The following is a 17,976-nucleotide window of genomic DNA, read 5'->3' on the forward strand; positions in this document are numbered from 1 at the left end:
CAGAGCCGTAAACGACGCTCATACAGCGTCTGTACCATGGAGCACAAAATACGGTCACTTCCTGTCACTGGTTGCTAAAAAACTACGTCCACTTTGAATATACAGCCTGTGGTCGTAAACCTCTGAATGGAGTTCGCTTAAATGTCACTATCATTGTCGACGTCACACCTTTTGGAGATTTGCACAAAAAAAAGGCGACGCAGTCACTATATTTGAAGCTTTCTCGAGTAAAGCGCCTCAACACCAGATCAGAGATCTGTCGTCGCGCTGAGTGAACTTCAAAAGAACCCGGCGTGTATATACCCGGGGAACTTGGTCCGTGAACAGTCTCCGCTCTGCCTCTTTGCTCCCCGGACCAGACGGCGGGCCCAGGCACCGGCACCGGCCTGGCACAGGGAGGTTGCCAGGCGTTCAGGGTAGCTATGCCCCCCCCCCCCCCCCCCCCCGAGCTGCGAGGGCTCCGTGTGACCCCCCTGACATCAAAGGGCCTGGGCGGGTTCAGGGAGTTGGGGATGGCTTTCTATTCATGGACACATCAAGCAGGATCCCCTTCTCTGTGGGATGCTTCTGGAGGCGTGCCAGACATTCCCGTACACTGCAGAGTCAGTTCACACACACACACACACACACACACACACACACACACACACACACACACACACACACACACACACACACACAGGCTGTCCAGTTGAATGCCCGCGACTCTCCTTCGGTTTCTCCCCCATGTGTTTCGGTCACACTCACATTGTCTACATATAAGCGCCCCCCCCCCCCCCCCCCCCGGGCACGTATCACTTCCACGCTGCCGGAGTGATACGGAGCCGGCGGGTGTGACGAGCTGGAGTCACAACAAGCGGGTCCAGGTGTCGGGAGGATCTGGTTGTGACTGAAGGTGTTCACGGCCTGAACGATGATGTCATCATGTCGGCGCTCTTTGGTTTCAGATCCTCAAGCACAAAGTCAACGGATTCAACTCATTCACCAGAAACAACAATTCATCGTTTTGCAAAGTTTATGCTTGGCCATGCAGCGGGAGTTATCTTCTTCTCCTCCTCCTCCTTCTTCTTGTTCTTCTTCTCCTCCTCCTCCTTCTTCTTGTTGTTCTTCTCCTCCTCCTTCTTGTTGTTGTTGTTCTTCTTCTCCTCCTCCTTCTTCTTGTTCTTCTTCTTCTTCTTCTCCTCCTCCTCCTCGTTGTTGTTGTTGTTCTTCTCCTTCTTGTTGTTCTTCTTCATCTTCTCCTCTTTTCTTCTTCTCCTTCTTGTTCTTCTCCTTCTTTCTGCTTCTTCTCCTTATTTCTTCTTCTTCTCCTCCTTCTTGTTCTTCTTCTCCTCCTCCTTGTTGTTGTTCTTCCTCTTCTCCTCTTTTCTTCTTCTCCTTCTTCTCCTTATTTCTTCTTCTTCTCCTCCTCCTTCTTCTTGTTGTTCTACTTGTTCTTCTTCCTCTTCTCCTCTTTTCTTCTTCTCCTTCTTTCTGCTTCTTCTTCTCCTTATTTCTTGTTCTTCTTCTCCTCCTTCTTCTTCTTCTTCTCCTTCTTCTCCTCTGTGTTCTTCTTCTCTTTCTTCTACTTCTCCTTAGTCTTCTTCTCCTTCTTTTTCTTCTCAGGCTGTTTCAACCCTCCCCCTCCCTCTCCCTTTCCCCCCCACTCTGCAATTAAATGTAATTTCCGCCATCGAGATAAGACTGTCTACCAAAACGAATCAACGAGTGTTGAATAGCGACGAAATGAAAACATGAAAGTGAAATTACACAAAATGAGGCGGCCTTTTTTCCCCTGTGATTTCAGGGGGGGGGAAGAGGGGGAAAGAAACACACATTGTTTTTGTTCTTTTTTTGTTTCTCTCCCATACAAGGTTTTTTTTCTTCCAAACAGGGCGATTGTTTTGCACGGGCCTTTCCACATTCATCTCCTCTTTCTTCCTTTCTTTTCTTTCCCGATTGCTTGCTTTTCCTTCTTTCTTTTTTCAAAGCGAGTGGAATTAGCGCTGTTCTTCAAGTCCGTGTTTGGAGTTCCTCTGGCATGCCCCGGGCTACAGAGCCGACAGGAGAGAGAGGGGGGGGGGGGGGGCGACTCCTGGGTGTTGAAGTGTTAAACTTGAGAAAACAGAGAGGAAGCACATCTATCTTTCCTCTTCCTCTCCGAGCAACGTCTCGATGGCCCCCGATGCCTCTACACAAAAACCCAGCTGACGCCTGCAGCTAAACAGGGTTTCGGGTTCCACGCCCCACCGCCTCCGCTGCCCCGACCTGGAAGTAACGAGCGCTGTGTGTGTGTGTGTGTGTAGCCCAGCTCAGGTGAGGAAGAGTGAGTGTGGCCCATGGCGTGGACACCCCTCCCCCCCACCCCTCCACCTCAATTCACCGAGTCACGCTGGGCCGCTGAAGAGAGCAGCCGCGCGGACGGGCCTGAGCCAATCACAAACAATACAAGAGAGCAGAGACACGCGGCTGGAGATGGTTAATCCTTCAGACAGAGATCTGAGGTGGAACAACAGAAGAAGAAGAAGAAGAAAATGAGGAGGAGGTGGAGGAGGAGGGAGGCAGGGAGGGCTACACAGATGGGAGGGGAAACGGGAGCATCAAGTACGAGAAACCAGAATATATTTGTACTTTCTCTGCGCAAAATATATGGAGAAAAAAAAACCTCATTTTTTTCCGGAATGAAATCCATCACGTCGTCGTAATACATTCTTCTCGTAGAGGAGGGGAAGGAGAGAAAACCCGGACAGAAGAAAGGCAAGTGCTGGTGGTGGGAAAGTGAGAAAAGACACAGCCTACTTTATTCTGGCCAGTTCATCCATCTTGTTGGACTAATAAAATGTCATGTGGAGTTCCTTGATATTTAATCATGGCGGGGCCGAGTGCGTGGCGGTGCCAAGCTCGGGGCTTGATGAAGCTTCGGGAGGCTTAAACACAGACCTGTGGACATTTTGGGTTTACCCAAAGGAGGATGTTTCACGAGCCTGTTACACCAGTGACATACACCGATACGAATGGGAGGGAATGTCTAATAAGCCCGCTCTGGGAAACATTCAAGTTTTCTTCTCAGCTTTATTAAATCTCTTTTAAATAAGCCAATGGGGCAAAATCCCTCAACCCACAGATGACGGACATACGCCAACCAAACGTATATGGCTGCCGCAGCATGACTGCGCATATTTGTGGCGTGAAAGAGGTCACGAGCTGATGACCCCTTGTCAAGAGAAGAAATTGAAGAATCATTTTTTTGACAAACGACATCATTGGCTGAAACCATCGTCACGCTATCGGAGGAAATGGCTGCAGCATCTGATAAGGGAAATAAGGAAAAGGGAGAATAGAATCGCTTTATGTGATGTGAATGAATATGCATTGGTGAGTGTAAAAGTGGTGTGACTTAGGAGATAAACAAAATAGGAAGAAAAGGGAGGAGAGGAGGTGGCGATGAACTCATTTCCTCTTCCATTAAAACGCTCTCGAGCCGTATTTCAGCCGCACTGCGAGCCGCGTGTTCATATTTTGCAAGGTAGCGTTTAGGTTTCTTCAAATCTCATATTGAAGGCTTTGACTATAGGAAAGATGGAGAGAGAGGGAGGAAAAGGAAAGGAAAGGAAAGGGAGGGGACGAAAGGGAGGATGGAAAATAAGGAGAGCCGGAGAGGATTTATGACCCTGTTCCCTCGGCCTCGTTACTCGCTGTAACCGGCCCCCAGAGTGGGATCGCGGGGTCCGCAGCCCGGAGATCAGAGTAATGGAAATTCCACATTTCTACACGGCTACAGCGTGACGTGTGCGAGGCAAAGTAAAAAAGGAATAAAAAAGTTTTAAAAAGCAAAGGAGTGACTGGGAGTCCAGAGCTAAACATGTTATACAGTAATTGTGCCACGAGGCAAAAAGAGTAAAGTATTTCCTCTTCTGAAATAGAGATTTTTTTTTTTTTGTGAAGAGAAGTGGACGTCAAGGAGCCGCCTGAGGTTCTGGAGACCGCGCGAGGCGGCGTGGGTAATGTCTCTCATAGCTTCCCCGCCATATGAGAGGCGGGTCTATTTTTTTTTACAAAGCCAATTAGGAAGCGGCACGGCCGCTTTAAAGTTGACAGCCGGCCACGCCCATCGAGTAAGTTAACCACCGAAGGACAGCGGCGCCTGCCCTTTATGCATCTGTGGGGCGGATGAAATGATATTTGGAATCAGAACTGAAAAGATTAGTCGGCTAATTAATTAGACGATTGACATCAATATTTCTATTTGGATTCATTGTTTCAGACTTTGTTCCAGCTGCTCCGATGTGAGGATTTATTCGTCTTATCTTTTGGAAACCGACTATTTTTTTTGCATTTGAAAAAAAAGCATTATGAATACGTCACCGTGGGCTCTGGGCAAATGTGGTTTTCCATTTTTCACTTTACACTACAGACACTTTATGGACAGAGCGATTAATCAAGAGAATAACAGATTACCAGATTACGTGATAATAAAATAATAATTAGATTCAGTCCTATTTATAATGCATATTATAATTATTTAAACAATTATTTAGCAAAGCTATACATTATTAAATATCTGAGAACTGAAATGAAATAAGAAGTTGAGCATTAAAAAAAATTAATAAATGAAAGGAAAAATGTATTTCATATTCACGGAAAAAATAAAAAGCTCGGAGAATTGCAAACCAAAAATTTGAGTGAAATAAATAAACAGCCGCTCAGAAAATATTTCAAACGACCTGTGTGTGTGTGTGTGTGTGTGTGAGCGTATGCATGCTGACACACACACACACACACACACACACACACACACACACACACACACACACACACATTAGCACAGAGCTGTTGGCACCTGCCTGTTATCTCTCCCCCTCAGACCTGGTTTTACATTGTGCTCCATGGGCGAGCGACAAATTGAGACCTCAAACATGAAGAGGGGGCAAATGACTCGAGTACAGAAAATCAAATCCACTAATGTGTTACACGTGCAAATTCAAATTCACAGGCCTCGTATTAGAGATTAATGTGTGTGTCTCCCCCCCCCCCCCCGTCCCCCCCTTTTTTTCCAAATGATATTTATAATGGAGCCTCAAATTAAATTCAACCAAAGGACTAACGCTGAGGAAATAACAATGAACAGGAGATATATGTTGATTGAATAATCAGATGGGATTTGCACGAAGAAAGAAAAGTGGTATGTAAGGAATCATGTGTAGATTAAAAAACCTTTGGAATTTTGCTTCTTTAGATGAGATTACTATTTGCCGTTAGGATATATTAAACCATTTAGCAGAGAGCAAAAAAGAAAAAAAATGCCTCGTCGTCAGTAATCCTCGCCTGGTAAGTAGAGTTTTTGGAACACGTCTTAACAGATCTCCACGGGTAATGACTCCACCCTAAAACCTTTACAGGTCTTGTCAAATGTCTGCTGTGCCCCCCACACACACACACACACACACACACACACACACACACACACACACACACACATACTGGATCCATCATTCTCAAAATACACAGGCGCCTTCAAAATATCATGGTCCTGTGCATAGAGCGAGAGGAAGAAGAAGAAGAAGAAGACACTACACTGCCCATTTAGGCTTCTGAAAATGGTGTATTACAAAAAAAATAGATATACTGTAACTTCAATCTGCCCACATTTCTGCTTAGGCATTTATCTCCTTTCTCTCTAAATCCTGAAATTGCCTCAGAAGAAGAAAAAATAAAAGAGGAGGGGGGGGGGGGAGCGGTACTTTCCCCCTCTTCGCACATTTTCACAGAGTGGTGCACAACTTTCTTTCTTCCCCTTTTTTTCCTCCAGTGAAAATTGAAGAGGCTTTATGTCAAATGCGGCTAAAGCCAGCCTCTCCATATCAAACGACGCGGCGCGAAAATTACCGTGGCGATGATAAGGCTGCCAGATAAAGCGGGAGAGGAGAGCGAGGAGGGGGAAGAGAACTGAAAGGAAGTGACTCTACTCAATTATACTGCAAAATTGGTATGACTGAATATTTTTCATTCAGGTGACTGATAGTATCAGTGAAACTGCAATGCAGATAAATAAAGGAGCCTTCTGTCAAGAATAAACACCATTAATCATGAAGCCAGCTACTGCGTGACCGCCTGTACCCCCCCCCCCCCCACCCCCCGACTTACTCCATAGAGAAAGTATTAAAAGGGGGAGGGAGGGGGGTGACTGCACCAGAGAGAGGGGGTGACCTATGAAGTCACACAGAATGGCTTTTGGACACTTGGAGAGGAGGATGAAAAAGTGGCCTTCGTCTCTCTCCCCCGCTCCTCGGTGACGGCGGCCGTATCTCGGGACACGAATCATCAGATGCGATTGCGAAATAATCATCAGTTCTTAATGTAATTCATGGCTCCTGCTTCACACTCGCTTTTCTGGTCCAGACGATATTCGAATGTGAATATTAACAGCGAAATCGGACGACGGTTTCTATTCTTCTAAGGGAGGAAGAAAAAAGCGTGGCCTGCAAAAAAATATTATACAGTTACAGATTTCAGGATTTGACTACAAATGAGTCCAAATGGTATCGAAGTCGGCTCGAAAACGTGAAACGAGGCCGAGAGGATGCAAAGTCGAATCCCCCCGTAAACACTCGCACTTACAGAACATGTCTCCTCGAGCTTCTAGAAGAGCTATAGAGTAGAACCTTTTGTCTTTCCATTGTTGTGCATTGCGCGTGTGTGTGTGTGTGTGTGTGTTGCAATGCTCGGCCTCGTCCCATCTGGAAGGAGGTGTTGAGATAAGGCCGCGGTCTTTATGCTAAGCAACGCGCCGCTCCTCTGTGCCCAGATTGGGCGCTCCGACAACAGTTTATGTAAATAACAAAACAACACGGCGCACATCTTAAAAGAAAAGGAGAAAAAGAGGAAACACACTCTCTCTCTCTCTCTCAGCGAAGGGGAAGAGTTGCAGTATACGGAAAAACTGTGTGTGAAATTGGTGAGAATCTCGGGTTCCCGCAGAGAATAAAAAGGAGGTGATTCACGGGGGAATTTTTTTTCTTCTCGGTACGATCTTTACAATAAATGATGCAACAGCTCACACGGCCGTTAAGTCAATTAACTCCCTCCCGGTTCGTGGTTTCAGGGCTGGGGGTGGGGGGGTCTCGCACCGCGTTGACAGAGACGTGCAGCAGCTCTCTCCCCCGGTGCCTCCAGAAAGCCTTCCACTGAGGCCGCGGCCCGCAGCTGAATAAACACACTCCTGAATGAAATAACCACACGCACACACACACACACACACACACACACACACACACACACACACAACCCCCAACCTGCGCTGACAGAACATACAGTCCATGACTTTATTCATGACTCACACTGAGAAGTTTTATATATATTTTTTTTAAATACTCCCACATAAGCAGTTATTTGAGCGTCGGTTTATCGCTTTTTAAAAACACATTAGATACTTCATGCAGTTCTGTATAGAATTTCAAAACTGGAGGGAAAAAAAATCCATAGAAGCAATTTAGTTTGTTGCTCTATAAATGTCTGTGCTACTCGAGATGATTTAAATGTGAATCTGGTGAGTGAAACATTTTCTCAGATGTGTTTGTTTTCAGAGCCTTTCTATATTGTTATATTGTTGAGACGAGGACTTCATTATAAATCCACACTAAAGTCAAAGCTCAAGGATTTCTATTTGCTTTACAACTTTACAAACTCCGATATGGACTCTCTCTCTCTCTCTCTCTCTCTCTTCTTGACTAATCCTTTCCTTAAATCCACATGCGATAACTGCGCTAAAAGGTTGGGAGTCAATTGCTTATCCCGTCAGAATGTGTTGTTGTTTGAGTGTCTCCATTCACAGCACGAGGGCTCCGGGACTCCGCCGCAAACTCCCGACGCTGATAATTGACTTGTGACGAATACCTCTGTTTGTTCCCGGCCGTCTCCGGGTGACCGAGAGCCGCCGCTGAGCCCGCGTGAGAGGCCTGTTTTGTTTTCCCTGTGTACCGCTGGTCGGGCAATAAAAGCCGCAATGAAAGGAGCGGTCTCTTCTTCTTGGCCCCCCCCCAAAAAAGACTCCCATTAAGCCAGACCCCGGCACAATGGAGGTGGCAGAGGGGACCGGAGCCCCCACGGAGAGCCCGCTCTTCACAAGCGATCAATGTGTTTATTTAAGCAGGAAGCATCTTCTCTGGAGCACGAAAGGGGCTCTTTTCTCCTCGTGGGTTGAGCCTGGAGGTCAGCCGTTTCCAGACCAGAGACTTCTACTGGTCCTGGATCAGCTCGGAGTGGTTTACGCTGAACTCGGGGTAGGTTGTGGAAACGCAGACGCAGCTGCTCGTTCGCGGGCGTTGGTTTCATTTCAAACTGAGGTTGTTGAAACTCTCTTCCTTGTGATTATATATACGAGGTCCCTGAGTAAAGCGAGCATCTACTGGAAGAGCCCCTCCCCCCCAATCCTGACCCTCAGGCTTTAATATTGAATGGCACATTGGTACCTTCCCCGCAAAGAATTCATAAACTAAACGATTAGCCTCTGTCTGTAATTGCGCTTTCCCCGGCCTAATAGGGGAGGTGAGGGAAAAGAGGGAAGAGAAAAAACAAAACAAAGGACAGTTAATTTGTGATTTCCTTCTGCTCATTTGAAGGCAAATTAAGTGTCAAGCAGCTAATACGGAGCATATTTCATTTTATGAGCTTTTAATTTCATTCCACCGCCTCGTATCGCCAGCGCCACGTTAGCGGCGCAGGCTAGCGCTCGCTCCTCGCCTGGAAAAAAGTCTGCGGCCCCATGAATAAACATGTTTCAATTAGGCCCTTCGCTGCTAATAGGATACGATTCTGTTCATTTGCCACGTCGTGGAGAGGAAACAAGCTGCTGGGCGTTCAGCGCAGATTTTTTTCTTCTTCTTTTCTATTTTTTCTCCGGACACGGACAACCCAGTGGTGACTGGCTGTGCGCGGCGGCGGCGGGGGGGAAAGCCGGCTGGATTGATGGAAGTGCCGCAGGGCCAACCCAACTGTAATTACAGGCCGTAATGAGAGGCTGCATGGGGAAGTACTGCAATAATAGTCCCTGTGTACTTAGGCATATCTTTGAGAGGGCTAATAACGATTAATTCTGCTCACCGAGGAGAACTTGTCTTAAAACAATTCAATATTTCTCCATGAGCCGCCTGCTGTCCTCCATTTCCCCGAGGCGACGGCTACGCGGTGACTGCCTCTGTTTGCTCCGCCTGGCAACAAGCAACACCACCGAGGCCGATGCATCACTTTTTAAATCCTCAGTTGTTGGCGCTGCGGGCCTAAAGTTTGACTGAAACTTGCACAAAGCTGAACTTGTGAAGTGTAATTAACTGTAATTCGCCGTCAGGTGGTTGGACGCGGCTGTATTACCGCGACTGATGAGTGCCTTCGTCTCGCCGAGGAATACAGCGAGGCTTCTTTTTTTAGATTCAAGATTTTTAGATCAAGCAGGCGATATTGTTGCTAGGGTTGGGTATCGAAAACCGGCGTCAATATGGTATTCATAGTCTTGCATTCATAAAAGTAGGCCGACAAATTATAAATTAGCCATTATAACCATGTTTAAGCTAGCAGCGAGCTAGGGCTAGCTACGAGCTAGCATTAGCTACGAGCTAGCGTTAGCTACGAGCTAGCGCTAGCTACGAGCGCGACAGTCTGATATCCGTTTTTTGTCAGTGTGGCCATGAGAACAGCTTTTACAGGGAATACGGCCGAAGAGGTTTTTAATGTCGTCATTATCAATCGTCGTTTTGTTTTAAGTATCGGTTCAGGCACCGTTTAGGCACCGGTATCGTTTTAAAAGTACCGGTTTATTTTTCACATTAATGTCTTTTCCCTTTCTTTAGTCATTTCCTTTTGTATTTAATGCTTATCATTTTGGTTGTTTTTAGTTTGATTGTTTGGTCCTTCCCTCCCTCCTCATTGGGTCCTACTCTTGGAGGGTGGAGGTATAAGTATAAACATGTGGGAGGGGATGGGCGGGAATATTGGGCGGGTGTGTATGTGGATATGGATGGATTTGGACGTGTGCTGATTTTATTTTGTTGTAGATATATTTTTAAAAAAATCTCGATGTCAAGGACTAATCTGTTTGTGGAAAATGCTAAATAAAAAGTTTAATAAAAGTACCGGTTTCGCACCGGTATCAAAAACCCCCGAAAACCCCCGATACCCATCCCTAATTGTTGCTTCCCGGCGCAAAGACACAAAAGTAGTCGAGACGATTTCTGCATGAAACCCACGTACGTCGGTAGATAACGTGCGCGACGGCGAGTCCTGGGATTTAAATAAGGCTGGCCACTAAACAGCTGTCTTATAATAATGACGAATCGTTGCCCTCAGCGCGGCGAGTCGTATTAAACAGCTCTATGCTTAATGGCTCGGATAAATAGCGCGGCCGTGTTTCCGCTGACAGCCGACCAGGCGCACAGATAACGCCTGTCCGGACCGAGTGACTGAAGACACCGGCGCCGCGCAACTTCTCCCCCTTAATTCAATTCCTGAGCTTTTTTCTCTGTGTTGCCCCCCCCCCCCTGTTTCTTCCCCCCCCCTAACCTGCGCTCCACATCGCACCAAAGCACTCCTGACGGATAACAAGCCCGGCTGTTTGTTCAAGCCGATGTTGCCGGCGCGTGTTCGCCCCATTATCTCTGCATAAGCTAAATGCTAAATTATATTTGCCATTTTGTTTGCAGTGACACGGAGCATCAATCACCTCCCTTTTTTCTCCTTTTTTTTCTCTCTCGCCTCCCTCTCCCTCCCCCCTTCTGCAGCCCCTGAGCAGGAGATGAGGGGTTGAGAGGTAGGGTGGGCCGGAGGTGGGGAGGCGGGGGAAGGGGGGAACATCAAAAATTCATTACGCTTAGTGGCACATCAGCAAGGGAGAGATATGACTCCTGAGGAGGAGGAGGAGGAGGAGGAGGGAGTTGATAATGATGAAGAATATCAAACATAATGCGGCCCAAGTAGCTGCCGCATCCAATTTGTCCTCGTCGCGCCGCGATCGCTTCCTTCGCGTTCTGCGGTGACGGAAACAAGCCGCCGCCGCCGCAGTGGTGCCGCTCGCCGCTCACAAATGATGGAGAGAGAGAGTCGAAGAAGACAGAAAGTAAAGAGGACAAAATAAAAAGAGGAACGGGCCGAGCTGATGGAATGCTTTGAAGTTGACCCGGACCGCACCGTCAGGAGACGTCCCCTCCTGCTTATAAATACGTACCGCTCTCCCTGACCAGCCGCGACGCCATGTTTTACCCTACTTCATATCCGATAGCCCCGCCCCGCCCAGCGCGTGATTGGATGCATGCGGCGGGGCGGTTAGCGGCAAGCTGGTGTGTCAGGAGCCCGTCTGTGTCTGCTGCCAGAGACACGTAGATGTCAGCAGAGGCCTCCTCCTCCTCCTCCTCCTCCTGACAGGGCTTGATCACTGCTCTTATGAGGCTCATGACGCTCATATCACGCTCCCAGGCTCCCCCTAACGCTCCCGCTCTCGTTCCCGCGTCCTCCGACACATGTTCATTTGCGTGTCTCTGACACGCGGCTCGTGCCTTTGATCCTGAACAGGCAAAGAGAGAGGATGCGCCACGCGGGAGGAAGTTTAGGAGCTTGATTTGTATGGCCATTGGGCGAGCGGGGAGCACGCCGGCGAGGCTGAATCAAACGCGTTCTCCTCAGGTACGATCGGCGGTTGTGCGTGTGTGTGTGTGTGTGTGTGTGTGAGACTTACACATGAAGAGGGGGCACGGGGGAAGGCTCGTAGATGTAACGCCCCTGGGTGTGTCTGTCGTCGATTGGCACGGGAGGATGGAAGGTGGGGAAGAACTGCGGCGCAGCTGTATGGAATAACGGGAAGAGAGAGAGAGAGAGAGAGAAATAAATACGTGACATTTTATTTTACACTTTGCAAGACCGTGCGAATGTATCCCCTCCTCGAGCTAATCTAAGTAGCAGCTGTGGATGATGGCTATCTTTCCGTCAGACCCCCACTCCCCCCCCCCCCCAAATGAGACCTCATTAAAAAGTCGCACCGCTCCGAAATGTTTGCTGAGGAAGTCGTTGCAAATGTCTCAGAGCTGACGGAGCTCACAGCGAGCAGGCGATAAATAACCGGAGAGGAAAGCAGCTAAAGTGGCGTGTTTCTCGCCGCACCAAGCATAACGTGGGGTTGTTTTGCACAAAAGGATATATAACGTCTAATGTACACACAAAAAACGAGAGCAAAAACATCCTTTTTCCGTTTCAGTGTTTAGTCACAACTGCCCGAGAGAACGGAGAGAAGCTTCTTGTTTTTGTTCTCCCTCCAGATGAAACATTTGAAACATTTGCAGAATACGTTCCTCTGTTGTTACCCAATGAAGTTGACTGACTTCATCTCGTGACCTCGGCTGCACTGCGCGACAAACTAAAAAGTTGGGAGTTTTGTGTCGGACGAGTTGCACCGAGCTGAAAATGCGGCCTCGCCGAGGGGTCGGGTCGCGAAACTTAAAATGGGTTTAAAACGAGAGAGAGAGACCGAACCAGCAGATGACTAACGAGCAACACAGCTCACCTTCTCACTCTCAGACTCCGCGAATCCGACGCCAGAACACGTCGCTTTTTACGGCCCGAGACGGACACCGTTGCCAAGTTGTGTATCACCCCCCCCCCCCGAGGCTTTTCTTCTGTTGCTTGTAAACATTTTGGCAGCGTGGGCGCCGAGAGGGCCCGACGGCTCCGTGTCGCCCGCTGCCTAAACGCCGCTGCACATCGCCAGGGCAACGCGGCAGGTGTTGATCCCCCCTGAACCTCTCAGGTGTGCTTACCTCATCAATAAGTCATTCATTGGGGTGGGGGGAGTGGAGGGGGGCACATATACAATTAAGAGGGGTTCGGTTCGGTGTTATTTTTCTAATCCATGATGATGTACGACAGCGGCTCAGAGGGGGCTCACGCCATGCACGGCCGGCCCGGCTATGTCAACAGAGAACGGGGCAGCTCGGATAACAACACACACAGAGAGGGAGAGTGGCTCCATTCTCGCCCTGCGTATATATATATATATATATATATATACAGTGGGTACCGAAAGTATTCAGACCCCTTAAAATGTTTCACTCTTTGTTTTGTGATATTTCAGTTTTTCTTTTTTAAGAAATTTGCAAAAATGTCTACATTTCTGTTTTTTTCTGTCAAGATGGGGTGCTGAGTTAACATTCATGAGAAATAAAATGAACTTTTTTGATTTTAGCAAATGGCTGCAATGAAACAAAGACTGAACATTTTAAAGGGTTCTGAATACTGTCCGTACCCACTGTAGGTATATATATTAGGGCTGTCAGCGTTAACGCGTTAATCTATGCGATTAAGTTGGCCGCGTTAACGCACTAAAATATTTTAACGCAATTAACGCAACTTTGTTTACTTCCGGTGTTCGTTGAAGTTTTTTCACTCCTGAGTGTCTTTTTTTTTACTAATCTGGATGTTTCACTGAAGAAACAATTTATCATCCACAATATTAAATACCTCGCTGGCACTTTATAGGTAGGAGCCTCTGAAAACACAGCTCTGTGTGAAGTTTTGTCTTTAAAAAGAAGAAAGAAAAAAAACTTTTAATCGCGATAAATGAATTTCAAAATGTGCGATTAATTAGTTAATTTTTTTTAATCGATTGACAGCCCTAATATATATATATATAAATGTTTACTCTGCAAATAGTCGTTTGCGCTGCATTTACTAATGCTCTTCCATAAAGTGGGTTGGACTTCACGGAAGAGGCAGCAGACAGCCGAGATACCCCGACTTCGAGTCCCTCTTGTGGATCCCCAAGTTGAAGCCGACTGCCTGGGTGATGTAACCCGAGTGACATTCTCAGACTTGGGAGAGCTCAGTCTGGAGCCAAAGACAACACGGTACAGCTGTTTTCACACGCTATGTCGTGCTCCCCGTGATAAGAAAACAGACTTTGACATGTTGGTGGAGTGTCCCTTTAAGTCTAAAACACTGGCTCCCTACAGCGTGCATAAAGACAGCAACCCCCACACACCTGTGGCAAAGAGGCGGACCGGACCCCCCCCCCCCCCCCCAACTTTTCAGATGAGGAAGTAAAATAACACAAGCAACTCTCCAAATTCACTTTTTTTGTTTCGCACATTGTTTTTTCAATTGCAAAGATACATGTTAGTGGTAAAAAAAAAAAAAAAAAAACCTCCTCAAAGCAGCTCTGGCAAATATCTGACCGCTCCGTCTCCGTCTGTTTGGTAGTTTCCTCCTGGTGACTCGCTTTTGGCTGAGCTGCTGAGGGAGGGATAAGGGTTTCTGGGATAGAGCGATGGGCTGACTGGAAGAATCTGCTTTGTTTACTCGGCTCCTCGGCCGTCGGGCCCTTGGCTGTCAGAGTCGGAAACGAACCTTCAGGCCCACTCCGCGTTCTGGCTCGGCGGGGAGTGAAAGCCTCGTGACCTGTAATCTCACTGAACCTTAAACTGACCTCTGTCCTGTTAGGTAATGAGGGATGACTGTACAGAGATTACAAACTGGGAAACCATTTTTAAAAAGGCGCCCCCCTCTTTCACCCCGCAACACACACCTACAATCCCACATCCGCCCTCTCCTCATTGAATTACCCAGATCCCCCCTCTGTTTATGTCTCTGGAGCTCCTCACTCAGCGCAGCCCTGCGCCTGGAATTTTTCTTTCTTCTTCCCCTTCATCACTCTTCCCCCCCCCCCCCCTCCCCCTCCTCTCGCCGGGGTCGCATGGCAAACCGTTCCGCCGAGGTTTATTTAAATCAAACTCTGAAGTTTACTTTACCACGGCCCCTGTCTAAATAGAGCCTGCCACCTCTTTTACGCCCGGCACCGCGCTCCATTAGCGAGGCAAACAGCGCCGTGTGTCACGGGAGGGAATGTATACAGTCGCAAAGAACAGAGAGCAAAGGGGAGAAAGGGGGGGGGGGGGGCGCCATCCTGCAATCCATCTCCAGTATTTCCTGTAGGGACTCCTTACTGTTTACTCCGGGAACTAAATTGCCGCTGCACTTCTGGATATTCACGGTTTCTTTCTCTCATCTCTCCAATATAGAATACAGCCGCAGGGGAACAGGAAGCCGGGGGGTACGCGCGAGAGCGCCGCGTGCCACGGTCTTTACCTTCCCCACCGCGGCCACACACCACGGCAGCTCCGACGTTCCTCGGTAAAAGGCCGCTCGCTCCTTCGGGTCCCCGACACCGAGCTCCGGGCCTTTTGCTCGGCAGCGCCACGCTTGTGGAACGGTCTCCCTGACCACCTGAGGGCAACTCAGACACTGAACTCTTTTCAGACTGGCCTAAAAACCTTTTTATTCCGGAAGGCATTTTTTTACCTTGAGTTAATTTATTGTCAGCTGTTACATTCTTATTTTTATTTTATTTTTATGGGTTGCTTTAACTATGTTTTAATCGGTTTTATTTGTTTTCACTATATGTATGGCACTCTGAGATTCTTTGAAGGAAGAGTGCGATAAAAATGAAATGCATTATTATTCTTATTTAAAAAAAAGAGGCATAATCACGACGTTTTTTGGGTACCGGGGGTGCGTTTGGTAAACCACCGTCGGCAGAGCGAGAAGAGGTCAAGAGGTCAAGCGAGAGTCACGAGCACGGCGCGTCATCGCGAGAGAACTTCGGCATCGCCCTCGACCGACTCGTCTTCAGAAACTCTTCTCCAGAGCAGCAGTGTCCATTTTTGGCGGAAGAATATTCTTTGAGCAAAAGAGATAGAAGTCATTAAGAGATGATTACAAATGGGTCTTAATGAAAGGGCAATTAGAGGCAAACTTTGACCAGGCTCATTAATCCTAATTCCACACAAACACACCGTGCTCAAGACCAAAAGCCATCTTCCCCTTCATTAAAGAGAGGGCGGTAATTGCCTTGTCCTTTATTGGACACTTGAATAATTTCAAAAGAGGGCGGGGGGGGACAAGGGGAGGATAAAGCCTAAAGCACATCATTTGCAATATACTTATTGGTTAATCTCCTTTCATAATGGCAGCTTTTACCAGCTTTTTCTTTGTATGAATTAAGTTGAATTGCATAACATATATCTTATCCTTCGACTGTACTGTGCATCTGACTGCACTATTTTTTACTTTGTTGTACTATTTTTAACTGTTGGTTTCACGATATCTTTTGTATGTTTTTGTATGTTTTGTATTTTGTCCTTTCTGTGGACCCCAGGAAGATTAGCGGTCGCTAAGGCGTCAGCTAATGGGGATCCAATAAATAAACAATAAACCACAAAGGGTCCGCGGCGTGCTCTGGAACGCATGTGCGATGTGATACTCGGGGAGTATTGGCCCGCTGTCACTCGCGATTCAGATTTGGGTTTTTTTGATAACACACAAACAATTTCCCATCTTCCTCTTTTGTTGTCAACTCAGCATTGTGAGTTTATTGTCTATACTCCTCTCTCTCCCCCCCCCCCCCCCCCTCTGGGCGAGGGTTCACCGACTTGCTCTAACGGAGAGTCACCGGCAGCCGAGGGCCCCCGGGCGCTCCTCCCGCTAAAAAAAACACACACAAAAAATAACACACGCCACTTCTCATCGACGCTCCGCCGCCAGAGCACAAAGAGCCAGTGACAGATTGTCATACGCGACTGAGGCGGAGTGAGAATAAAGAAAAAAAGAGGGCTGCCGGGGCCCGCTCCAGAGGTTTGTGAGTTGCTAATGTGGAACATATGAAGCCTGTGCCGGGGTTGCGACTGCCAGATTTCATTATGCCACCTCTCTCTCTCTCTCTCTCTCTCGCTCTCGGCTCGTGATCTCACCGCTCAGGCACGCTCGTCTGCGCCGAGGCCCTCGGTCGCACCGTAACTTGTCGCAGAGCGTTGCGAGAGACGCTCCAGACTCCGGGAGCCAGAACAAGTACGGGAAATTTATTGCAAACAAACAGGGCAGAGCGGCTCCGGGTCGTCTTCGGGGACCGGAGATGTCCCCTCGAGGTATTTGCAGAAGGGGGTCTGCGACGATTCGACTCAAAAGACCCTTTTTGTCCATTCGGAGCCACCGTAGAAACTACCCCGCTCCCTATGTCGATAGAGAAAGAACTCGTGAGCTAACGGAAAGACTATTCTTGGCTTTAGGTGATGTCACACTAATGAAAAACATAGTTATGAATATTATATTCCGTTCCTAAAATGCTAGACGCTGGCCACAGAGGGGGGGGGGGGGGGGGGGAGAGAAATCAATGAATTCATCGTCATGGAATAATAAATGAATCACACTCTATTCAAAGCAACTCTCCAGCTCCGGGGCATCTTTTCTGGAGTAAACACAGATGTGACACACCGGCTCACGGACTTTACGAGCATTTATCACGCGCTTGTACTTTTGCTAAAACTACACACTCTATGAGGAGAGGAGGAGGAGGAGGAGGAGGAGTGGTTTGGACGCCGGCTCCCTCGTGAAGCTGAATTCTCCCTCTGATCACCCCCACACACACACACACACACCCCCGTCTCTCATCGTGTTTGCTTACAGCGAGACCTCAAGCTGTTTGGACATGTAAATAACACTTTGGGAGACTGCTTAGCTCGGCTCGACGGGAGTCGCTGTTGACTTTTTTTTTTGTGGAGCGCTTTGCTTTAATTACTGGGGGTCCCAGATTGTTTCAGGTCTAATGGCCTAATTACCGCTGTATAAATTAGCCTCATGTTGCCGTTTCGGAGCTCTCTCTCTCTCTCTCTACTGTACGACCACGCTCGGGCGCTCGAACAGAGGAAGCTTTTATTTCGGGCAAAGAGCAACAGTACGAAAGGCGGGAGAAGAAAGCGAGCAGAGAGGTTAAATAACAGAAGAATGTGAAGTGTTGCCGTGCCAACCTCTCTGCCATTCATCATATAAACAAGGCCGGCAGATCACACTCTGCCCTTCCTCTGTAAATCAATAGATCTCTCTCTCTCTCTCTCTCTCTTCCGGTGTGTTCTCTCCTCTGTTTTTTTTCTTCCTCCCCTCTCTCTCCGTCTCTCTTGCTCAATCGCTCTCACA

The 17,976-nt window shown here is 47.9% G+C and overlaps 1 protein-coding gene across 4 annotated transcripts in view; it reads right to left on the reverse strand.

The window, feature by feature from the left end:
• gli3 (GLI family zinc finger 3) overlaps positions 1-17,976 on the reverse strand; it is a 94,655-nt gene that overhangs the window by 34,655 nt on the left and 42,024 nt on the right. For all 4 annotated transcript variants that reach the window (XR_008834005.1, XM_056433552.1, XM_056433551.1 and 1 more), the window contains one exon: positions 11,699-11,804. Coding sequence is in view for 3 of the 4 variants with exons in the window: in XM_056433552.1 (XP_056289527.1) it covers positions 11,699-11,804 (106 nt within the window). In the remaining variant the exon portion in view is untranslated. The remainder of the gene's footprint in view (positions 1-11,698; positions 11,805-17,976) is intronic.

The sequence above is a fragment of the Pseudoliparis swirei genome, chromosome 16, assembly GCF_029220125.1.
Source record: "Pseudoliparis swirei isolate HS2019 ecotype Mariana Trench chromosome 16, NWPU_hadal_v1, whole genome shotgun sequence".
Lineage (NCBI taxonomy): Eukaryota > Metazoa > Chordata > Actinopteri > Perciformes > Liparidae > Pseudoliparis > Pseudoliparis swirei.